Source organism: Nylanderia fulva, unplaced genomic scaffold (assembly GCF_048542155.1).
Source record: "Nylanderia fulva isolate GAGA-0341 unplaced genomic scaffold, ASM4854215v1 Scaffold27, whole genome shotgun sequence".
Classification (NCBI taxonomy): domain Eukaryota; kingdom Metazoa; phylum Arthropoda; class Insecta; order Hymenoptera; family Formicidae; genus Nylanderia; species Nylanderia fulva.
In genome coordinates, this window is record NW_028190336.1 from 1,173,121 (window position 1) to 1,199,595 (window position 26,475).

General features: G+C 40.1%; 1 protein-coding gene and 1 long non-coding RNA gene across 13 annotated transcripts in view; one reads left to right on the forward strand and one right to left on the reverse strand.

Annotated features, from left to right (window-relative positions):
• Positions 1-26,475, forward strand: part of LOC146722805 (uncharacterized) — a 364,804-nt gene that overhangs the window by 169,101 nt on the left and 169,228 nt on the right. The gene's annotated exons all lie outside the window — the stretch shown is intronic.
• Positions 1-26,475, reverse strand: part of LOC114931426 (protein turtle) — a 219,165-nt gene that overhangs the window by 50,704 nt on the left and 141,986 nt on the right. For 8 of the 12 annotated variants that reach the window (XR_003819671.2, XM_029303429.2, XM_029303432.2 and 5 more), the window contains 4 exons: positions 12,956-13,084; positions 12,189-12,362; positions 11,242-11,558; positions 2,009-2,142 (listed from right to left, as the gene is read on the reverse strand). Coding sequence is in view for 11 of the 12 variants with exons in the window: in XM_029303429.2 (XP_029159262.1) it covers positions 2,009-2,142; positions 11,242-11,558; positions 12,189-12,343 (606 nt within the window). In the remaining variant the exon portion in view is untranslated. Of the gene's footprint in view, positions 1-1,969; positions 2,143-11,241; positions 11,559-12,188; positions 12,363-12,955; positions 13,085-26,475 lie in introns of those variants that run through there. The other 4 variants (XM_029303431.2, XM_029303430.2, XM_085483786.1 and 1 more) reach the window with 3 other exon arrangements.

Consider the following 26,475-nt stretch of genomic DNA (forward strand, 5'->3'; position numbering starts at 1 on the left):
AAAATCGCGAGGCATACGTCCCGTCGATTCGTCACAATTCGGAGCAAGTTTTGCAATTACGAATAAAAATATCAGGAAATTCATCAGAAATAAATTAATCTTCATTAATTGGCAGATTATATACACGTGTTACGGAGATCAATAGATATCAATTATCTTTAATTAATAATTTTTATCGCGCAAGTTTACACTCTAATAAGTTTCTCCGACGCGTTGACGTTAAACATTTATTATAAATGTAGCTCTTTCAGCAGCTTTTAATTTGTATTAATTAGGAGTCTACGAATCGAGACGTATCGCTCATTTCCAGCGTGCATTCGCAGTGATGGCTCCATGTACACATATATGTATATATATCGCGATGTATGTGGTTATATCACATGAGATGCGTATGAATGAAGAAAGTCTTTTTTTTTTGCATTCGTATGATTTGGAGAATTAGTTTGTATTGATTTGTACTGATTGAATGATCGGATGACGTCGTTAATTGTTCGTACATAATGTGCTCTGCCCTCTCCAGTCCGGATGAGATACATATTTGTGACAACGTAGGTATACGTTATAACTTTTTAACTCTCTACTTCGCATGAACGAGAAGGCGTGTCCCGTTCGCCATTGTCGATCCCACCAATTTAAATGAAAAAAACAAGATACAAAATGGACAACGGAAATATACGTATATATAAGCGCGTAAAGCCAACAAATCATTGAAAATATACGGCCAATTTAAAAGTCTCTCAACAATAACGTTGCAGTAACATTTCAAAAACGTGTGCCCTCCGTTGCGCTCTGCCTCGCTGGTTCAAGCTCTATAGTATATAAGCTCACTAGCAGAACCATATGTAACATTCATTGTTAAGCAACTTTGTGCGAATATTGGAAAAATTCCTGAGGACATTCCAGCGCCATTGATACCACCTATGTAGCTTGGCTTAGCGAAAAAAATCACTATATTCCGGAAATATTCGGTCAGTGTACGTAAATTTATTTCTGGTTGGATATATTTCGTGATATCGCGTAAAATCTATATTGATTATTATCACCGAAATGAAAGATGAGCGCGACGATAGTTCTGGGGCTATTAAACGCAATACACGAAATTCCAAAAATATAGCTTCGCACTTTCCAATTTTGCAAACAATTCTGGAATTTAAGGAACTTTATTAAAAAATATATTACTCGAAACGTATTAGGAAAATTTAGAACTTTTTGAGAAAAAGAAAGAATTCTATCAATTCTATCAATTCTATCAATTATATTAATATGTTTTTTTGAAAATATGATTTGAATTTATAAAAATGAAAAGGAAAAGTTGGCTCGTAAAATTCATGGGAAATAATTATTTATTCGAACACAGTACAAGTCGAGTCACGCCTCTTTCTCTTTTCTTTCTCTCTCTCTCTCTCTCTCTTTTCCATATTGCCTCTTCACGCTCCAGTTCACGATTATGCAACGTTAAATCGGGGAATTAAAAAAGAAGTCTCGGAAGTGCAAATTTCTTTCCACGGCAGTGAGCACGCGCCGAGTGAACTGCGATAATTTCCAGTGGATTTCCATCCGAAGAAATTTAAAATATCTCGCGGAGTGTGTCTCTCGATTAAGCGTCGATTGAAACGTCGATTTTTCCACCACTCTTGCGCCGATTTATTATATTTATGTTCCATTACTCACGCCGTAACTACTACTTCATCATTTTGTATGCCCTACTGTATCCGTACTAATCATGCGGAATTACAACGTGTGCCATTGCTACAACTCTTCGATAAGTGAGGGTGTTCATGGCGTTGGAAGGCGTGCTTGCGACTTTATATGCATCGATTGCCCCGAAGAAGCGAAGCGAAAGGAAACTTTACGCTCCAAATGACATCGAGCGAATCTCAAAATCGCGAAATGGTATACTAGCAGCTTGCTTGATGACCAGAGGCGGCGTGGCGCACTCGAGGAGTGCCCCTCGTCTTTTTTAACTCACGGATATAGAGAGCAGAGGCGATATCGTCCGATATCGTACCGTGTCGCCTACCTTCTTCTCCCATTGGAGAACGTAGGGCACTGGGTGCTCACCGGGGAACTCTACGTGACAGTTGAAGACAACGCTCTCCCCGAGGATAGCCGTGATGTGCACCGCGTCCTGTTGACAGAGTCCTGGAACAAAGATCGTTATGTCATTAGTAAGATCAATTTTCCGAAATTAACTCTTCAGTTGATCTATCACATCTACCATAGGCGTCCGCAGGACGCAATTCAATTTTTCGAATTTAAGGAGTATAAAAAGGCTTGTAAGAGCTGTGTAAATGACAATTAAGTTTACTAAGAATCAACGCATATAATAAGAAATTATAAGATACGAGCGAAAAATTAAATAAAACATGGATAATCGCATATATGGAAATTAACAGTTACAATAAAATAAGTTAAATAAATAGACTCATAGCGGAAAGTTGGAACGAAGTCAGAACGGACGTTTCGACTTGATTTTTCAAGTCGTCTTCAGCGCAAAATATAAATAATTAGGAAAAGAATCAACTAAAACTTTGTATCAAAACTAATAACCTACAGGAGTCATAATGTATATAGAAATATTTTACAATAACCAGATATTAAATACGTTAGCCATAGACAGTCAATTATGTTTAAAAAGAAGACTCCCACAACGCTTGCGGTTTACTTTTTCGTTTACTTTTTGAATAATTATTTACTTAAAACTTCTTTTATCTTATAATTTCTTATTATATGCATTGATTCTTAGTAAACTTAATTACCATTTACACAGCTCTTACAAGCCTTTTTATACTCCTTAATTTTAATAAAAAAGAGCTTTTTCAATTGTTATTTTCAAATTTAATTTTCTTGTTGTTTTGCTATATTTTCATTATTTTCATCATATTAAATACACAAATAAATTCCAATGTTTATTCAAAAGGAGAGCGAAAGCTTAATTTTTTTTTCTGATTCCAAGGGAGGCAAATGTCCTCCCTTGCTCCTCTCTGCGAACCCTTTTATTGATAGAAGGATTAAATATATAAGCAAATAAATCGCGCTATAAAAATGACAGATGATAAAAACAAGACGTGAAATGTACGAGAGCTCGTAATTTTTGCTCGAGTTTTGTCGTGGGAAAGAAAAGTACGAAAGACGGGGGCCGTTCTCTAATGTCGCTCGGACTCCGACAGGAAGGCATTAAAAGCCATTAAAGGTAAATCAGGGGCAATGGTTGTCGTCGCTCCTTTCCTTTCGCGAGAGTCTGGGGAAACCCGATGCCGCACGCGAGCAACGTCGTCGGGGTCTCGTAAGATTAACTTCGCATTAACCTCTATGCGATGTCGTAAGATCGAGTGCGACCTCGATTTTGTATGCTCGAGATAACGCCGGCCAGAGAAAAATCGCTTCGCGTGTCGCGCGTGATAACGACGACGGTCTCCGTTCGCGAAATCCTTCTTCCCGTAGGGCGATATCGACGGATAGTTAGCATACCTCGATACGTTCCTTCTTGCCGTCTTAAAGCCCTGTTTACGAATGGCAAACGGGGAGACATCGCCATAAATTATATATCGGGAAATATCGGGTCGAGGGAAAAAAAAGTAGCCGGCATACCGTGACGTTGTGAAACGACGATGGTAAACACGTCGGGAAGGATATAATACAGGCGAGCTCGAGGAGGAAGAAACTGCCTCGGGATAATTAATGTTCTTAGGGCAAACGGGGAACACGGATGAATTAAAGGGCACTGCTATCCAAGATAAATTGATACTCGAAATTCAAAACACTTTTGATTCTCGCGGTATACGAAATTGATGCAAATTGCTTCGATATATCTTATCATTAAATGCATTAGGAGAATATCTAAGCACTAATTGATCAAATATAATCATCCTCTTGTAGTTTAGAAATATTTGCAAGATTGTTTTTATTTCGAGAAGAAATTCATTTGATTTAGCAAACTTTTTGCTATTGGCCCTGACCCAATCAACTTTCTAAAAAAACCGAGCAAAAGATTAAAAATCTTGCAAGGGACTATATCATTTTCGAATAATCGCGCAAGAGAGAAAAATAAGAGAAACGCGGCGTAAGAAACGTGAATGGAGTCGGTCAGATGTCTAAAACAGACACACGGAGGGGAAGTTTATTGTGGCGAAAACTAAAAGGTCCAAATACTAAAACTAATTCGTAGAAATATATATATATATATATATATATATATATATATGTATGTCAGCGCGGCATTCGCGCAAAGTAATCGCAAAGTTGTACGTAGCAAGAAGCTCTATCGGTCGGAGGAAACACAAATCGGGAATGACAGCCGATCTACTTTGCGTCCGGAGAAAAGTTCGCGACTAGAGGAAATATCGATTTGACTGCTGACAAGCAAACTTCGGACGCGAATCTGTCGCGGCCCTTCCAATTTTCGTTTTATCCTGGCCTTTCGCCGCTGCGTCACGATCGTCGCGATTAACGTTTCACTGCGGTAAACAGCTGCCGCATTTTCATGGACTTTTTACTACTTTGCCAACTACTGTTCTCTTCGAGTTCTTAATGCAGTAGCGCCATTACGATCTAAATTTTGTCACGAAACGACTGTTACATTTGATTGATGTGTCCTGCAATTATTCAAGATTTCAAAATTCACCGCATAAAATTTATATTTTCCCAACTTGTGTTTTTTTTTTTTTTTACAATAAAATTACTACAAAATGTAATAATTTTGAAATAATCTCCAAAATATCAACAATAATTATATTATAACAATAAATTCTATTTAAATATAAATTATTGTATTATTATTTATAATTAATTAATTATTATTAATTATTACTATTAATCATTATTGTTATAATTATTAGCATTAATTAATTATTATTGTTAATCATACGCAAACTATATTTGAATTTCACGAATATGCAACTAATTCGTATAGCTCGTCCAAAGTACGACGTCTCATTGCACACAATTTCGTAACTGCGACTATGCGCGGCTCGTTTCACCTTTGCATAGATCGTGCATCTATACAAGCGACGTCGCTTAATGCCCAGCTAACTTTGGGAACAGTCGAGCCTCGCATCAAAGCGTTCTGTTGCAACGGTCGGTTGCTCGGAAAAGCTGACGACCGAAACCGCAGAAAATCGCTAACATCGAGAGAGGGATCTTCCCGTTCCCGCCTTCGGCAGCACAATGGCATCCATTTCGAATAATGGACGCGACTTTGATAGCCGTCCCCTTTGAGATCCCCCGATGTTGCAAATACGACACATTTTTGGCGCTCGTACGCGTTGTACGACAAAGGGGACCGTAATAAATCTCTCTCCTCGGGCGCGCGCAAACCTCCGAAATGCGTTTCACGACGACAAACCTACGGTGCCGGATGAGTTTTAAATCGGAGATATTTTCATCGTCCGGGAAAAAAATATACAAGGGAATTTTGGGACGAAATTGGGTTACGTTCAACGTTGGCCGTCTCGTTTGTGACGTGCGTCGATATTTATCTCGCGATTTATCAGTCGTTTATTATGTTGAAATTGTTACATCGTGATATTTTGTCGTGCACTTTATACCTGCGTCATATAAATTTAAAAATCTACGTGACACAAGATTTAATAAAGAAAATTGTAGCAAATTTGTGGAATAAAATTTAGTAAAATATTCTCCGGTGAAAATATTTAATTTAATTATATGTTTACCATAAAATGCACCATTCTCTCATTTTCAAATTGAAACTAGAGTTGAACGTTTACACTATTTCTGTCCATTGTTATATTAATATTCTCAAATTAAAGTATAGCTCTCTCGCGAACGAGATGTCTCGCGATGCACATTTATATTTATACAGTAGACAGATATGGACACGTAACTTTCCTGTGTGTAATATCATGAATCGTGGTTTCTTTCCGGCGAACCATCGAGAGTTCGACACTTGGCGAGAGACATTTTTCTCGATAAAAAAAATATGCGCATCGCGACCTGGTAATAGTTCGACGCCATGAAGGAGAAAAGTCACGCTAACTCGTACATCATACTCGACGTTTCCGATCGTTTAAATGTAATAAATCGAAATAACGAGAACGATACTCCGAGAACTTCTGAGAAGGATCGAAAATTGCTTCGGAGCAAGGTTCGAGTATCTCGCGACACGTAATCTTCCCAGATTTTTTTGTTCAATTAATATCTCGAGTCTGCGATTCGCCGTAATCTTCCCGCAATTATTAAAGCTGTATCTTCTTCGAATTTAATCTGAAATTAAATTTTTATCTCGCGTAACGGCTGTCCGAAATGTCCGGCACATGATCGACGTTTGGGGATCGAGCGACGCGTTATTAACGTAACGGGGGATAGAGCCGTGACACGATATTATTGACAACGAATATTGATACGACGAAACTGGCATAACGCCCTCCGATCGTTCGACGACCCGAACGATTTTAGTCCGGTGTGGATTATTATTCGCGACGCGACGCGAATAATAATCTCAACTTGGACGCGCAAACCGACGCGGCCATTATCGCCATTGCTCCGATCCTCCTGGGATAATGTCGCATATCCAAATAACGATTTTTATTGTTACTTGTTATTAAATTTTCAACGGTCTGTCTGCGGGCGCGTGTACGGGAACACCTCGTTATCTCCGGAAAGCGAAATAAAACCGCCCCTTTCGCCGCATCCCTCTTTACGTACGTATATACGTCGGTACTCGCGGTAATTATAATTATCATTATACGCGCGATGTGTGCTAATTTGTCCGTTGAATGAACCGACTGCCTGGAAAGAGAGCCTTAATATAGCCGTGAAACCCAACATTCAACATCATCTTCACATACAAATATTACGGATATTAAAATATTTTTAAAAACGTTCCACGTTGCAGAGAGACGCGGTTATATTTTTTTCAGGATTTATGCATTTATGATATTACCGCGAAATATCAGCGAAATGATATTCGCACCGCAATTTGTGATGCTGTAAAATTGCCGATTTCATTTAATTGCGATAATGCGAGCGTTCTTATTTTTTTTTTTTTTGTTTTTTTTTTTTGTTTGGAACGGTGTATATCGTGGATGAACGGTTCGTAGAATACATCAGGATTTGCTAAATCTTTTGCGCGCGCGCGTGGTAACAAACGCACACGACGAATTATTTGTTCCTCAACTTTATAACCGAGCGAAACTCGGTTGAGTCGTATTACCCGATCATCGAAAATCTGAAGCAGGAACGAGCAACCGGCGCGGAAATTCTCTTTATGCGCGGGAAAGACTTTTCCGTTTCACAGCCCGTTAATCCAGGGCAGGAGGGAGAACTATGGTAAAGGAGGATGGGAGTTAGACAGAATCACTTCCACGTCGTTTTGGCAAACCGCCTTTTACTTCGCGGTTGTTTTTCCGGCGTGGATAAACAGATTGAGCAATTCATTTGAATGTTTCGCCGGGAATATATGCAGCCGGGGGTGTGTACATGGATAAAACGCGAAAAATTTTGCTTATCTCCACGCACGCTACAAAAACAAAATATTTTACTTCCGTCGTTCTTGTTGTTCTTGTTTTGAAAAAAAATATTTTGCAAACTAGAACAAATATTAACTTAAACCCGTTTTTCAATTCATTCTCCCTCAGTGGAAATTTTATAATTAAAATTTTTTATACATGTAAACATTTTCAAATTAAATATTATTAAATAAAGTCTTATTTCTCTAATTTAATTCCTTTTATACATAATTTATTTATATAAATCTGAAATATATTTGATTAATAGATACGCAAAAGTTTGGGATACATTAGAATTCGCGTTCGTTCGTAAACACGAGAGGGTCGAATAAAGCTCAGGAAGTAGCTTCTCATCTTTGCCAACGAATTTTCAAATACCACCGAAGCGTGAAATTAGCGAACCGTTCCATCAGCTCGCCATGCCTCGTGTAAGCTAAATAGCCAGATATGTGTTGAGACAGCACCGCACGCGAGGTATCCAATTGGATGAAGCGAAAGGTAGAGCAATTAAGCGGGGCTAACGAGTATACTATTACCTTAATGAGTTCAGGATTCAAAGATAGGTTTTAATTATTTCGAATAAACGAAACCGGTAAATGTAGCTCGGACCCGAACGTGAAACACGAAAATCCTTTTTCGTGAAAACCAAACCAACCATCGCCTCGAGGGGCTTCGCCCCATTAATATCGACTTTAGCCGCGCTATCACCGAGGCTCGTACGTGCGTTTGCGCGAGCTCCGTTTGTTTGGAAATAAAAAAATCCTATTTATCTTTCCGTCTTAACGACTTTGCGCGGCGTAAACTTGCCGATGCTAGGATAAAACTTGCTCGCGATCAGCGAAGAAACCGTAATCGCTGATGATGACGGTGCAACTCTCCTGTGTGCAACCGCCATATGCACCGCGTGCATGCAAGGATAAAAACACGCGTGTAAACGCGAATCCCGATGCAATCTTCGTACAATCAGGGGGATCCTGAACTTTGCCGACGACAACATCGCATCGCATCGCGCAATGTCGACTATATCGCGGATCGGATTGTCGTCGTGTGCTATTTCGAGATTTCGTCGCGATCGATCGCCACGCTATGCACCAAGCGTATTTATCAAGGGCAACGTACCCTCTCTATACAAGTCACATCGTTTGCAACTTGTCCGCCATCTGCCACGCTTTGATAGCCGCTAGAAGGAAGAAGCCCGTAATCATCCGTCATGCAGTCGCAAAGTATGCGAAATTTATGAAGCTAAACGATTCTCGCGCAACGAGAAAGAAATTTGTCGCGATTGACGTAGCTCTTGAAGAAGAAACAGCTCGTCCCGTGCTTCAGTTTCCTGTTTCTATTCCGCTAATGTTTCTCCCCGGTGTCTTTTGTAATGTGTTATTCTTAAATGATGAAATATATACATTTATCTCTTTCCGTGTACGCCGCAGATTATATAATGGAACATGATAAACTCAATTAAACATCGAAACGTTAACGCGATACGTGAGCGCGAAAGTGGACTAGAATTTAATTAAGAGAATCTATATAATATATACATATATACGAAAATACGTATACTTCTTCCCCGGAAGCTGTACGTATATCTTTTTCATTTGGGGTATTTTAAATTATTTACCGCAGTATTATGTAACTATGTTGCGCGTATTTTATTTTACGTATGTAAATATGTATATGCAACTGCGAAAATTAATGAAGCCCATTGTGAAAATAACAGCGGCATTATTAATTGGAGCATTTGATTGTTACGATTTTTAATTAAGAACAGCACTTCGCAGATACTGCACTATATCGTCCCAATATTTACTTTACTCGTGATAAGCATTTTCAACTAGATGCCCAATATTTCGGCGTTTATATTCGTATGCGGAATGTTCCTTTTTGTCGTCTTCCACCCGTGCAATGTTTTCATTCGAAATAAATCGTCGCAAAGTTGCTGCGATGACAAATATCCGACACCGCAAAAACGAATGAGAAATTATGCGCTCGGAGTAAACAATCATTACAAAGTTGCTGCGATTAATTATATTTTCCATCTCCAGGAGTAGCGAGGCAATGCGTATTTTAATTGCAGGATAATGCGAGTTTTCACATATTACCATATGTGCGTGTCATTAACGCAGTTGCGCGTTATATATATTTTGAATGAGACTTTGCAAGAGAAAGAGAGAAAGACCGGAGTTTTAATGAAATTGTTTGCGCTGAGTAACGAGCATCATAAGGATCCTCGTATAACGTCCATGTAAAAAAAAAAAAAAAGAGGAACCTCTGACTGAAACACGAGTGTGTCCTGCGCATTTTTATTTTTTCTTTCCGTTTTTTTTCTTTTTTTTTATTCTTCATCAGTAATCTCGTGGCGACGGCGTGATTAAGGTTCTCGTGGTTTAGAGTATCACTTCAGCCGGAATAATTGTAAAAACAGAACGTGATGCGAAGTGTAAAACTGCCTCTCCTACGATACAATTGAGAAACCGTGTGTACTCGTTTTTTTTTTTTAAATCAATTATAATTTTTATTTTACAACGAAACCGCGCCGAACAGAATTATAATTACGGCTCTTCAATGTTCTACTTTTTTCCTAAATGCAAATTTAATTAACGTCGCGAGCGTCGCATATCTCGTGTAATACCGTAAAATACCGAGAAGAAAGTATATATGTAAATATTATTACGTAAAACGTTGGTGGGAAAATTGATATCGCGCTTTTTATCCGTTCCTCGCGCAGCGGATATGACAATGTCCCGCATTTGACAGAGGACCATTTTTCGAATTGTCGAACAGCCGAGTTGCCGCATATCGAAACGAATTCAAAGCATTGATAAAAGGCTCAGTCTCTCTTTTCAGGTGCGACCATTCACGCCCGCTACGGTTCGTGACGGAAAATTCTTTCAGATTGAAACTCGCGCGAGCGAGTGCCAAAAAGAGAATATATTCCCGATCGCGAGGTTTGAATGAGACTCGCAGCACAATCCGGCCAGATGCGCCTGTCACAGATAAAAATTATGACAAATTCGACCGTGCAATTATGTATTCGCGCATTAGCAATTTGTCGATCGTTAATAAAAGGCGAAATCCCACGTTGATTGAATTGATTTCGCTCTTGTAACGAACGTTCACGGAACGTATTAGTCTTTTACGTGATTGTATTGTATTTTTCGCAGAGTTTCACAAAGTCGCGACGACAATCGAGCGAAAATCGAGCTTATCTTCCCGTTTCGTTTCATCTTCCCTGACTTAAGCACACTTGGCAGTCTCGCTCCCGATACTCCATTATCTGATCGCGCTGGGCCGGCTTATTTCGCTTCATTTGTCGATCTCAGTCGACGTCCCATTACACACCGCAAGCTCTCCATTCCGGTGTCCGCCTATGGCTCGTCGGATTTGAGAAGCAACGACCCGTTTCGTGAGATACGGTGCCAGGGCATTAGCGATCATTCGGACGTCCCGCCAACTAGCGAACTCTAATTTGCGGTTCCCGCTAATTGAGGAACGAACACGAGATTGCACCGGCCGACAAATGAAGAGATTCCCGAATGCGACAGGGGACGCCGCGTTATCATAGTTTCGAGAGTATAGCACAATAATAATACGCAACGGCACTACGAATATTGACGCGACTAAATTATTAAATAAAACAAATATTTGGAATTCTGGATTACGTATACACGGGTTTTAAAAATACTCGAATTTTTCGAAAATCAATTTCTCTCGCATTAAAAATATTTTCCAAAATAAAGAGACAGCGATGTGTTATATATGATGGAATAATAAATACCTGGCGTGACGAGGAGCGCGATACCAAGTAGCAGAGCTCTCGTCGCCACTTCCACGATTCGTCGAAAGTCCCTGCGACACCACCGTAACCGATGCCTCTTTCCTTCGTCGTCCTCTTCCGTGTTATTTCTCGCGTGTTCGAAAAAGCCCAGACAAAGCCGCAGCTTCCAGGACACCGCACCGATCCCATTCGATTCGGGCATGCGTCGCTTCAGAATCTCCTTCTTCTCAACCTCTTCGTTCTCCTGGCGTCTATACGGTCGACAGCCTGTGCAGGTGGGCTGACCGGAAGCGAGGATCGCCTCGTGGTCAGTCCTCCTAAGACAAAATCATCGTCATTTCTATGAAGATCTGTCAGCTGTTTTAGGACCGATTGTTCCGAATTTCTAGGTAAATATTACTCAACAAATATCTTCGTCTCTCTTTTCGAATTTATCCGAAAGTATGCTACTTGTCGGGTACAACTTGGCAACAAGTTGGAACAATCAGCCCATATATCTGAATTTTCTATTTATACATCAGAGCCTCTTCACTGTATACAGGGTGTCCGGTAACTAACGGACCAACGATTACAAATGGATTCTTTGGTCAATTTGGGAACGATTTTTCCTCAGCGAAAATGTCGAAAAAGGTCATCATTTTTCACAACTTTCCAATATTTGTCATTATGACTAAGTCTCAAATTAAAATTTTATTATAGCAAACTCTACCTGAAATTAACTGAAGAATGTAATTATGTTAGACTTTTAACTCCAAAACGTTTAGTTTTCAAAAAACCCATTTTTTTCAATCGCTTATAACTCGAAAATTATTGACTTCTCAACATTTTTGCTAAGGAAAAATCGTCTCCAAATTGGTCAGAGAATCCGCCCTTAATCATTGATCCGTTAGTTACCGGACACCCTGTATTAGTCTAAATAAATAAGTTGCATCTGTATGATCGCTCACCTGTCCTCGTGGTCGTCACACGCTGCGTTCTCCTCGGTGGCATGGTAGCTGTCGTGTCTTAGGGACCGAAGACCCTGCGAACAAGTTCCTCCGGTACACTGGAACTCGAGCCTTCGCCGGAGGTCCGTGGCTTGTAGCCCTCCTCCGCCCCCCATACCCCCGCTCCCATAGTACCTGCGGGCATAAAGCGGTTACAAGTATAGTACACACACGCAACCGTAACAATCATTGGTCGAGGTGAGCTACGACCGATAAATGACACAGCGCTCAATATGTCACATAAACCAGAAGTACTAAGTCGTAAAGAATATAGCGGACACGCTGCGGTTCTTGAGATATAACAACCAAGTGACAGTAAGTAACGATCGCGAACTTAATTCAACGCATTAAATGTTCACGACTGACGATTTTTCGAAAATTTGCGTGTGCTTTTGCACGGAAAATTGCGAATGTGTTTTATAATTCTATTTTGCATAAAATCTGACTTGCATGCGTTAATTTGCGTGATGCGATTATTAAACATGATGTTATTAAATCTACATAAAAATTTCAGCGTCCAAGCGTTATTAATTCGTACTTAAATTAATGGAGAAAAAATCGAATGTGTATACAAAACCAAGAAAATCAATCAATCGATCCATCTTTTTATAAAAATGGAAATTAAAAATTGGATAATTAATTTCGGGATTCCTTAAGTCCGGTGATTTACTTATTCATTTTTCTTTTCCACTTTGTCTTTATGAAATATAAATAAAATCGAGTCTCACCCCTGCCGCTCCGCCACCACTACCGCTGCCCGGATCGTACGCCTCCGGTGCCGATTTTCACGAACCTCGCCACTTCCTCGCCGCTTCTCGGCAGCCGCTTCAACTCCCGCAACGTGTCGCTCTCATCACCTGTAACCCAAAGTTTCAACAATATTCATCAGTGCGCTATATATGTATATTTGGAAGAAAAAGTCATTACTCGTCCGACAGCGGAATATTAATATCGCGCACTAAGAAGTCATTATTCTCTCTCGCGATATATGTTTGCGCAGTCGCTTGTATCGGGGTATGACACTGTATCTTTGTACAACAAGTATACATCCACACATCCGTATGTGTTCGTGCACGTATAGACGAATGAATCCTTTGGTAGATAGTTGAAATTCCGTATAGGCGAAACATGAATCGATTCGATTAGCAACATACGTGCTCAGATACAAGCCTGATTGATTCAATTTGGGTTCCGACCCTCTACTAGCGATGCTTATAGACGGAGGTAGACGCTCTCCGACGATGGACTGGTAATTATATCACGTTCGGAGGCTGTGCCACGTGATCTGACAGGAACCAAGATGCAATAATGTTAAATGATCCCGAACGCGAGAAATGAAATATTTCTAATCCTTCGGGCACATGTATGACATGTGACATGAATCCTGCAATATAATCGATCGGATTTAATTTAAAGTCTTTAATGTTTCAGTTCTACAGAAGCTTGCTTTATCCAATACGCTATGAATTAATATTTTAAAACGACATCGACATGGTTTTTTTTTTAATGATATCGTTATAATAGATAAAAGCGCGCGATTGCTGTTTATATGTCGAAATCTTTAATATCATTTCAACATTTGAGAAATGTCTCTCGATATAATAATATAACTCGATTTATAAATGCATGCAATACACTGCTGATTATGAGAGTAAAGCGATGGAATTATAAATGAGCAGCAATTGGATTTAATAATGTAGTGTTTAATTTCCACGTAGAAAAAAAACGCAGTGATGATTTAATGCAAATTATATTACGATGTATACATATACGATATGTGTATTACTATCACGAAATAATACGGGAGAGGTTCATTTATCGTGTGTCAATACGCCAAGATTTTATCGCATTCGAAGCACGTTCGTGTAATACTAACTCTGACGGGAATTACGACCACTCCGTTAGGTAAAATGACCTTTTTCTCTCTCTCTCTCTCTCTTTCTCTCTGCCGAAGTAGAGAGCAGGTGCGTATTAGATCCTAGTATTGTACCTCCAGACTCGCTGATCGCGACGAGTCTGAGCGAAATGAATGAGAGACGCGCCCGATGAAACGGATTGTCCGCTAGTTATTAATGAAACGAGTCTTAAAACGTCAGACTCGCGAAATATCGCGGAGATTAAATCACTTGCCTTCCGTCAAGCCGTTATGATAATTGAATTAATTAATGAAGTGAGACGCATCTATATCACACATACATATACTCTCTTCTTTAATAAATAGCTCCTTAATCAATAATCTCCATTGCGCGGAGAAAGTTAAAATTAACTTGTGCATTAAATGGATAAATAATGTAGTAGTATTCCACAGTAATCTGTGAGCGAATGCCGCGGTAAAGTTACACGATACCGTAAGCTTACAGCGCTCTTATTTATGATCAGCGTCGGCTACTAATGCCGTAGCATCAATCAAGGGTTGTTACTCACTCTGCTGCTAAGCCAGATGGCAGATTAGACGCTTGCACTTCCCTCAAGAATTCACGTAAGAGCGAGTGGAATTTAAATTCTTGAACGTGTATCATCGCAGTTGTCGACTGCAAATAATATTCTTTGCCTACATACTATGTGTTCTACGTCTCATACATAATATTACACCTTAGAGAACACCTTCCGAGAAAGTTATAGCGTATATTATTATTTATAATCGCGCGACACACGAGAGTAAGAGTTATCGCCAGTTTTCTCGGCTTTAATATGTCGTTTCATAGAAATAAATAGTTAATTATTATACTTTATACGTAGAGTGCAGAGAGTGTCGTGTAACTTTACAGTTTAAACATTGTGAGAAACAGAGTGTAACGATTTATTTGTTTCGCACAAATGTCGCGAGTATTTCCCGTCAGGTGAACGTGTGGAATTGACTTTCCGAACATACAACATTGCTGTTACCTTACTATTCCTGACTTTATAGCCGATATTATTCCCAGAGTAAAGTCACGTTTTATTACCCAGCGTCGAACTACCCTAACTTTCAGATAGCGATGACTTCTTCCTTCACGACCGAGATTGAAAACGGTGATTCCGAGTCAGTTTGCAAATTTAATCGTCAATAGTTTGCTCGAGAATATAATTGCGAAAAAAAATCTGCCTCTTTTCCGTTATTAAGATCTCGCAATCAAGGCTGAATTCTTTTTTTCCTTCATTTTTCTCCAACATGTGTTACACGTGTAAAAATGTTGGTTCTTCGATTAACTAATATATTATATATTTTATCGATTAAACGACAGTATAAAATAGAACAGCTTGCTTGTGAAGGAATATTTACCGTCTTTCTTATAAATATGGATTTAAATAGCTCGGAACGTGACTGCAAAATCGATTTAATAATGTGGAGCAGAGCGCGAATGGCCTTTTGACCAGAAACCGCCTTCTATCGATAAATTGTTCGCGCAAACAGCGAACAGTCTCGCAACTATTGACTATACTAATTTCCAAAATCGAGAATGTGCGAGAAGGGATGCATAAATGAAGAGAGGGATACGGTCGTACGGTCAGTACTAATAAAAGGTGCAGAGGGCTGTATTGTTTGAACAATGGAACATGTCGTCCACGCAATTGCGGCCCACCAAAGGGACTGCGACACCGGCTGTCATAACTCGTCTTCGTGTTTCCCGATTATTAGCACCGAGCCGATGGGACCGGCTAGTTTCTCTCTCTCTCTCTCTTCGTTCATTTTCCCTTTCTGTCTTCTCGTATTATCCTTTTCTCATCCATACAGTCTAATTCCACGACTCCCAGTACATAATTTGTACCAGTTGGGCTATAAATCGAATCGATGAAAAGTTTAGCACTCTGGACATGTCGACAGTTGAAATTTCAGCGGGTAAACATAAAGAAATCAGTTCGATAAAATCGCATCCGTGTCATCTCTAGAATAAATATTTTTTACATCAACTAAGTTTTTTCCGAGACTGTGTTCTCTTACTTTGATAAATTACAAACATTTTGGGTACAATGAATAATAATCATCATTCGGTGAACGAATTTTTCTTTCTAACACTAACAAAGTCGACTTTTATATATATATATATATATATATATATATATATATTTATTGTATATATATATATATATAAAACGCAATTTGCGTATCCAATATGCTGTCATTTCGGGACAAAACGAAACAGTCGACTAATTGGCTTGCGTCGGAGTCCCGGTACACGCCCCATGTGACTTCATTCATTATCGGCGTCGGTCTACGTAACCGGAAGCGGGAAAAGTATTGGTCCGACGTGTATCGCGGCGATTTTTCGGCCTTGTTTCGCACGCCTGTCGGACGATGCGTTTCAACGTCGACATCGTTGCATTTCGCGACGTATGCGATACTATGGACATACATACGTTTCCCAAAGTCGATACAGGCCGGACGCGAGTGAATTACTCGTACGCGTACGCTAAATTGCCGAAAGTTTTCGCCCAATTTCACTGACGACGCGCGCGAACTTCCGCCGTGCAGCCGGAACAACTATGCATGCGCTCGGAAGTTCGACTATAGATCTTCGTTTGCTTCGCGTATACATGTGCATGTACCATCTCTATGTATCCGCGATATATGTAGATCTCTGTGCCTTACATTTAACATATTCCGGGTGCAAAGTTCCGATCCATTCGTATTCGCTCCAAAGCTTTGTTGAAAATGTCACAGAAATTATATTGATGCGAAATAAAATAATATGAAAAGATGCAAACAATTTAATTAATTTACCGGCTCGTATATTTATTCGTAATAAAATACTAATGGGTAAAATATTTTCTCCCTCCTTCTCTCTCTCTCTCTCTCTCTCTCTCTCTCTCTCTAGCTCTTTTTTGTGCATTTAAAATGACGCAAATATTCTCAACCGTGTAAATCGCATTTGAAAAATTGTTACGCCGAATATTCACAGTCAATTTCGCTGTGTGGTCGTCAGGCCGAACAATTCGATTTCAACGACAATCCAAATGGAGCCGGTCAATTTCTACGTTAATGCTTTTTTTTCTTCGTTCCTAAAGCATTCAGCCAAGCATTCAAATTAAAATTCATAAAATAAAAGTGTACAAAGTTTACATCGCGCAGATATCTCTGATTCGTATAACAATTACATTGATTATTATCCACGCTAACTTTCAAAGAGAGAGTTTGTCATATACCATGACAAACGACGAAAACTCTTTAAAAAGTTCCTTTACACGGTTGTCCAACTTTTGCGGATTGTCGTCTCTTTTGACGGGAAACATAATTTTCTAAATTGGTTTGGGACAGAGGAGACCAACTTTGTTATTAACCGTTTTTGCGACCTTTCTCGCCATCGGCCGTTCGCTATTTTCGCGTTGCATTACACGAAATCGCGAGTTTTTTTTCTCTTTCTTCCTTTTTTTTCTCCTTTATTAATTTCAACAACTTTGATAGCACATCGTAATTTCTTTCGAACAATCAATGCGAATTGATTTCCGCATCGAGACGCGAATACCGAATATATCGAGTAATTAGCGCAGCAAAGGTATTCATACATTCCAACATGGCTAATTTCGCAGAGATGTGCTTGATAAATCTATATCGCTCTATACATATAGCAAGACGGCATATTCTACAAACTTCTCCCAGGATCCACCTAGGCTCGGCATGCATATATTCCGGCTGCAGGGCATTTACGAATGATCTTGTATACGCGTATGTATATCTAACGCGGCCTCGAGGCTTTTCAGGGTATATCCATCCGTCGCGAATCTATTTGAACGTCCTCCTGCACCAATGATGAGGATGTTAATTATTACCGCCAAGGTTCGCCCGAGAGACTAAGAAGATCCCCGTCGGCGTTAGAATTTCGGGATGAAAACGAGGCATACATATATCCGAGGTCAGCCTGGTGTCTCCCGCTATTAATAAGCGAATAATATAGTTTGTATCCGGCGAGGCCGGTTTTGGCCGAAATTCGTATCTGCTCGGAAATTGCCCGATTGTCGGCACTTGTCGGCGGTTAAGAGAGAAAATGTACCGTGCACGATGTATTTATAGCGTGTAGCAATATTTATAATTACATCTCTATATGTAAACCATGTAAATCGATATTTCAATTGCGGCCGAGCAGATACGGATGCGATGCGAGCGATTTCGCGATTAAATATCGGAAATATAATATAATGTGCGTTAATCAACATTGCAAATCGGTGTAGCGGAAATTTTTACGCTCGCGCTTGACCACCTCTCTCTCTCTTTTTTCTCTTTTCGGAAGAGATAGCCTCGATGAAAAAGTAATCTTCTCCCTCCCGATAAAAAAAATTAAAAACTTTGCTAGGAGGAGGTGTTTTAATCTCGCGAGCCCGTAATTCAGGTTCGCGTTCCCTGAGTATAGTGTATGCAAATAATCACCTCGATAACGAAATCGATAGCACGGTTTCGGAAATTCTGTTGCAAGAGTTTGGCTACGAATTAGAGTCCAAGGTTAACAGTAGTTGATAAACTGACGCATTAGCTATACGGCACGATATTTTATTGATATCTTATTATTTATCTGAAATTGTAGAATATTTCGAGAAGCCCGATTTATACAATAATTTGAAGAATAAGAATCATGAAGAGAGATTAAGAGTTAATACTGGTAGTGTGATTTGAAAGGGATTTGCCGGCAATATCAAGAGTAAGAAAGGAAGATATATACAATATTTGAAGCGATGCACAAAGAAATAATGGATAAATAAAGGAAGAGTCATACAGTGAGAAAAAGTAAATGGATGAGCAGACGATAAAAATGTTGCTGATATATGAAAGTGGATATATATAACAGGAAGTAAAAGATAAAGGGGGACAAAAAAATAAAAGTAAACAGAGGTATAAGAGCTAACGTATGCAGAAAAATAAAGAGAAAGTATCAGAGAAGCTCGGTAACGCAGGCATTAATGAGAAATAATAAAAGTGTTGAATAACGGTCGAGAAAAACGTCGCCAAGAAAAACGGCGAGGTAAAATAGTAAAATAGTAACTTGGAGAACAAAGTTAAGAGCATAGAAGAGATATTCGAGTGTAGAAGAAGCATTTGAGTTCCTTGAAAAAACACAAAGAGTAGATAAGCAGCGTGTGGCGAAAAGAGCGGAGGAGGAAGAAAGAGAAGAGGAAGGGTTGAAAGTTACAATGAAGAGGGGCAGAAGGATGTATAGAAGCGAAATAACGAGTATACTTGGTGCTGAGCCGAGAATAGACGGAGAGGAACAGAAAGTAGAAGTGCTTTCACAGATAACGGATAAGGAAAGAAAACGAACGTCGGGAGTAGTTGTAAAGAAAAAGGCAAAGAGTCTGGAAAGCAACATAAAATTGGGCGGGAAGAAGAGGAATTCGCTTTATGCAAATGAATGTCCGAAATATTCTCAGCGAAGCTTCCAGTATCGGCATTCCGTATACCATCTTAGAAAGCTGCCTATAACTTTGCGTCTGCCTTTTATCCTCTTTAAAACACCCAAAACGAGCGGGATTCTTCTTTCCTACATTTTATATTAAAAAATTATTTAATATTATAAATTTTGCGAAAGCATGAACGATTGCGCTTACATAATTATTCGGAGCAGTTTTTTTTTATATACACACTTCTATGATATGTCTATGTGCGACGATAGAATATAGGCAAAGATAATCAAAGAAATATACATATATGCATATAAATAGGCGCAAATGAGTAAATAGAGAAAGCAACAATTCACGTTAATCAGGGAACAATACAAGTCTGTCGGCCGCGAACAAACAAGGTGCGACATGTTCTATGCAAATCCCAGCTCGTTGACTGGAATTGACGTAAGGAAAACGTCGATAACTCTCGGCAAGTCAAATCGACGTGCCTTAGTACTGCGTCGGGACGCTTAACTCGATTGTAGTTAACGGCCAAGTTTATCCAGACAACGTCATGGTAGTTGGAAACTACGCGACTTTGTTGCGCGCCTACGACGGAGTGAGAAACGTAAACCAGTGCTACGATTCTATTTAAATACAAGACAGAGGGTGTCTATAATAGATCGAGAATAGAAAGATCTCTCTATAGGTAAGATCAGTACCGCGTTACCAAATTCGCCTAATTTAGTGACACAACGGACTTTCTATGTATAGCACAGACATATCGTATTCGCACAGTAACAACTTGCGAATTTTTGTTTTCACCAAATACGCCTGATGTATTTCAGAGTATTTTTATTTTTAAATTATACGTACTACATGATACCATAGAGATTATACTTTAGAGCATTTGTATCTGTTTGATTAAATACACAGGCGATCGTATTTTATTGGGCTTCAAAGTGTTTTTGCTTTTCATTTCACGTGTGCGCAATCGTATTTTATTGCACTTTAAATTTGAAGCGTTTCTGTTTTCCGGCCGACCAATATATGCGTCAATCGAATATTACATTACGTATAAAATTTTTACCATTGAATTGCGTGTAAAAAAGCAATCTCTTTTAAAACACGATAAAGCCGAAACAGTTTTTTATTTATATAAACAGTTTCGATTCTTTTATCGTCATCATCGCGATGCATGCGCACTCGACGGTACACGTATATAAGGGAGAACGATCGCGAATTATTTCGCGAATCTTAAATCACCTATTCTATTTAAACGTGCGTGCGAGAAAGAGACGTGCAAGAGAGATCGCGATCCAACCCCCGCGATAAAGAGCGATTTTCTCGAGGCTGCCCATATCGAGCGCTGCGAAACGAGGAAAGTGCACCGCCCTTTCGCGAACCTTAGAAAATTACGTAGCTCTACGTAGCAACGGGGTAAAAGCACCGTGATACACGCAACGACCGTCACTTTTCGGTCGTGGAACGCAACGACGTATCGCAAAAAGGGTCCTCGAGTCTTTAAGCGCGCGATAATGCACGACTCTATTCCGTCTAAGGGAAAGAAGAGACGGAAAGAGAGCTTTTTCGAGACCACAGACCCTCGCTTAAGGGCGGCGCGTGATAGAGCGACAGAGGAAATATATAAAAGTGCACTCTATTTTCATACGTAGGTATATAATACATATTCGTGTGCATCTATATCGTCGCGTGATGCGAGCGTCTCGCATGCGGAATTTCATATCACTCCGACAAAATACGCCCCTCCGCCTTTATTATCGCGGAATGGTCTTAACCGTTCGCCATGCGATGGGTTTAACAGACCTATTTCTGTAATACCTTGCGCAACCGGGAGGAAGGGAAACGTACGTATGTAAAATATTTCAATGGTACTTGAATGTCCAGATGTATATTTCGAACGTATACCTGCTGGATGTGCGCTTCGTTGCTTTTTATCAGTAAAAAAAAATTTATATTGGCAATTTCCTACCCCGATAGAGGATTTAGATAGAGGTAATTTTTAGTGTGAATTTACGATTGCGCGCAGATTGAATAAAATACCGTTAACATGGAATATAATGCACTTAACCATCAGTGCGTGCATCGTAAACGTAAATCTCCGTAAGAATAAATTTCAATTTATTCGTTTCGTCCTATCAGACAGGCATTAAAATATATAGGCGATAATATTTTATTTCTAACAAATCGCCTGCCGACTACGTCCTTACGTAAAAAAAAAAAATCCATAAATAAACGCCTATTAAACTGTCTGTGATCACACATTTAATTCTTCGTTCATTAAAACTTGAAAACTAAAAAAAATATCCCCGTTATTTGTTTGTAAGCTTATAAAATAAATTGCATTATTTATCATTCAACATTTAACAATTGTGCTCTTAATTTTTTAATAAGTGAATATTATTTAGTATATGTATATAATAAATTTCTTCGTATAGTGCGCGGTTAAAATTTGTACGCTTATTATTTCACGAGTTAACGACGGGAAAAAAATACAGGGAAAAGTCCTGGCGCAAGCAAAGTAATTGTATATTCATGAAAAGCTATAGCGAATATTTGCGGATGTGCGCGTACTATAAACATCAAAGTATTTGTCGGCGCAACGTCGATTTATACTACTGCGTGCAGCCACAAAACTCGCCACCGCCTTACTGGCCGCGGCCAACGTAACGTGCTTTTTTGCTCGATTATCGATCCAACGTCTAACAGCTAAACATACCGCGCTGTGCAATTTTGCCGCGTGCAGATTACAATCGTTCAAATATATGGCCTTATTACAACAAATTTATTTTAAGTACCGTTTTCTTGTGTGTGTTGCATTTTTCGACATAAATATTTTCGTAGGTGCAATAAGTTTTTCAAATCAAGTTAAAAGATCTGTAATTATAAATTTACAATTATAAAGTCTCTTTCGCATTAAAATTTCGATGAACCTTTGATCCAAATTATAAATTATGCAGACATTAAATTTCGACGAGAAAAAAGAGAGAATGAGAGAGAGAGAGAGAGGCGGTAAAAGGAAAATAACATTTCTTAAATCAAGTTTTAATCTTTATGAAAATATTAAATTAAATATGTAATCAATTCGAAAAGTGGAAAAAGTTTTGTCATGCGAAAAATTTGTATTCCTATAGCGGAAATTCCGCGTTTGCGTCTATTACACCGTAAACCTCAAAGCACTTACTAGTCCGATTTGCAATATAATAATATAATTACCGCAAAAACATGTTTTAATCCGCGATGCAGACCACCCATTCAGTCGCAGCTGCATCTCTGCTCTGCCTGAATAAATGATAAAGAATTTTTTTTATCGCCGACTTAACTTTTCAGAAAAGAATCGCATTAAAGCTCGCATAAAGTCCGCAGCTTTTTTGCATGCAGCTTACGGCGCTATGTATTATACACCCCGCGCGGTATATTATCTTTTTAATTGCAAATTTTTCAATGTGACATATGCGAGTCGTATGAAGATTAGACTTAGTATTAAAAAAAGTATGTCATTTTATATACATAGTAACCGGTAATTTCATTATACGCATATGCATATACGTGTGTCTTACGTATAATATATAATTTTAGAACAATAACTTTCTCCCTACAACATTTCCCTACATTTGATACGGGGCATCGATTTTCGTCGGTTTTGAGGCCGCGCGATGCCCGAAACCATATAATATTCCGGCCACGCGAACGTATGACGTCATACCGCGGTGCGTTTGTGAAAAGGTGGCGCCGATATTTGCGGTGCGCCGCGCGGCATCGTGAACCCCGCGAGGTATTTGTCGCGGGGGTGAGTGGGAGGGGGTGGCGACGATTCGCATTACGGCATAACGACCGCCGCTGCCGCAAAACGCGTCGTCGACTGATGAGCCGCACGAGCGGCCGCAGCTGCAACTGCACCGCGCCACCTCGCCGACCGCAAAACTGCAGGTGGAAACGGCGCGGCATACCGATTCGCGCCTCTTGCAGGCGGCGTTGCGCAAACCCTTGAACACCCTCCCATCCGCGCCGATCCCGGGGATTTATACATTGTGCGATAGAACGCGAGCGTAGGAACGCGAGCAACTATGTTGGGAAACAACAGCGAGCGGTGGGCCAAGGATCTGGAAACGATTGAAATTTCCGCGGTTTTCCCGGAAGCCTGCAAGACCCAGCCGAAAGGACGGCGCATTCCAAGGATTCCCGATAAAGCGAGCGCCGGGTCGTTGTCTGTAAACGGCGATTTCGCGGCGATCCTTTGACGTGGAGATGCTCGAAAATCCCGAGGGAAATGTCCCGAAGGAAATGCCTGGTGCTCTCGAGAGGCCGGAACGGGGATTGATTGAAACTTCGAGGGAACGAGAGTTCGCCGAGTAGTTTCTCCTTGACAATCTAACGTATCTATGGGATATGCCGCCGGTTTGGGATTTGTAACGGCGTCAAATCGCTTAATCAAACAACCTTCGATTCGACGTATTGTATTCTCAAATAATGGGATGCAATTTGATTCGATCAAAAACTGGTTATTCATTTATTGAAAATAAGTACACACTACGTTTCGACCCACATTGTGGTCCTTTTCAAGTGTGTTGTTCTTATTCAGCAATTACATTAATTAAAAATAGAAACATGAAAGTTGTCCTGTCATATCGACAATCTGTTAGCTACTGTGGCTATTAATGTAATTGCTGAATAAGAACAACACACTTGAAAAGGACCACAATGTGGGTCAAAACGTAGTGGTCGAATTAAATTGCATCTTATTATTTGTGAAAATTTTATCACTGACGATCGACAATTAATTGTGAAGATATTATATTCTCATATAATTAATGCGATCGGAATTCTCTTCTTTTTCCTTGGACGTTCCGCGACTTCTTAGTTGATGAAGAGATATTTCAGACGAGAGTAATGTCATCCGGACGTGATTAAAGCCGTGACTTGCGCGAGTAGGTGACAAGCTGGAAAAGTCTCCTTTCTTTTGGAGAAGGACCCGAGATAGTTAGGGAAGCGAAGCGGAAAGGCGAATAAGACGAGAGGAGACGCGTATCTTTCCTGAACAGAGCCTCTCGAGATGCGGGAGAACGGATGGAGCTCTCTATTGAGTCGGTCAGCAGCCCGTAGATGCAATTGAATCGAACGTGCCGGAGGGAAGTGCACTTAGCCGTTTTGCTTGTCTCGTCTCACTTCCGAGTCGACTCGAAGCGAGGAGTATGCAATAACCGCGAACTTTGCGAGACGAGGAAGGATATGGAGCAGGATTTAGAAGGGAGACGGAATTTACTTTCCTTCGCGCGTACATATTTCTCTCGTCGCGCAAAAGCAATATAATAACGAAGTCCGGTTGAGCAGGGTAGGTCAGCGAGATCAACTCGCGGTTGGTCGACTACGAGCAAGATCGAGTTACGAGACGCCGTTCGGACTCTGTTAGTACACGGTCCCTTGTCTTTGAATACAATTTGGAAGATTCTCCGAGTCATCCTCTGTCATCCCCTTCCGAGTTTAGTTACCGCGTTCATATATACTCTCCGATTCGTCGACGTTTAATTCCTTCCGCGATCGATGTTTCCTCTAACCGGTTTGAGCGACGTGTTTTTTAAAGCGTTCCGAGGCGCTCTCCAACTTTTTCACGTAACTCGCAACGTCACTATTGATTACTGCCGTTTAAACGTCGCTCGTTTCCCCACGCGCGGCGCATGACTAGTAATTTCATTTGGCTGCAATCTGCATAATAAAGGCCGACGTTTAGCTAGATTCGGACGTTGAATTACACTCGTTGCGTGCCGAAGGGGAAAATCGTTAAAGTGTCCGCTCGGCTCGGCTGTTGAACGCGCATACAGACGTATATCCCGTTGTTTTCGTCGACTGTATGAATTATTATCGTGCCGCTTCTTCATTCGGAACGCGATCTACGTATCGCGAAAAAAGTTTCGACACCGAGGAAGGTAAGGGAAGTAAGGATGATGGAGATAATATTATATAAACTTTAGTCTTCCTACGAAGAATGTTTCGTGGAAGGACGGAATATCGCTAATTAGGCTTTCAAAATGGAATCTCGTTTCGTATCGCGAAAAAAGTTTCGACACCCAAAGAAGGAAGGGAAAAGAAAGGACGATGAAGATTAATATTATATAAACTTTAGTCTTCCTACGAAGGATGTTTCGTGGAAAGACGGAATATCGCTAATTAGGCTTTCAAAATTGCGGATCTCGTTTTGAGTCATACACGCATCCTCCCTCACGAAATCTGAATCATGCGATAACTGCGACTTAATGACGCGCGCCGAAATCGCGGAAAACATAGAGGTAGAGAGAGAGACAGAGAGTTTCCTCGTAAATATATAACTTACTTGCGCCTCGGTGACGCGCGACGATTTAACGGGATTTAAATGTTTCGAGATGTTTCCGAGAATAGTCGAACGCGCCGCTTGTTTTTGCCCCGGTCACCGATGAATATTCATTGGCTCCGACGGCGACGTTAAATAGTATCAAGATGCTAATTAATCGCGAGTTTGATCGCGGCGAATTGCTTCTTCCCTCGCGCTACGTATTCCTGAATAATTTATAGCGCTTCTCGCGCATCCGTCGAGAGAATAAGAGTGCTTGGTTTCATCTTGCGTTAAATATTATGTATACGGATGTATTAGATTTTTAATATAGACAGTCTGCTTCGCCGGAAATCTTGGAATAAATGTCAAATCGGATGATGCACCGACGTGCAAACTACGAAAACACAAATAGCCATGCTTAAGCAATGTCTACGAGCTGCCTAAAGCAGGCAACGCAAACTTACTTAACCATGTACTAAGTCTCGAACGACCTAGCTTGCATAATACCGGGATAGGATAAGTAGGCCAGGGTGTGTGTGAGTGCAACGACGTGGGGACGCATAAAGGGAAGCGCATAGGAAAGAGGGCCGCTCATTCTAATAGTCCTACTAAAATATAACATCGTCGCTT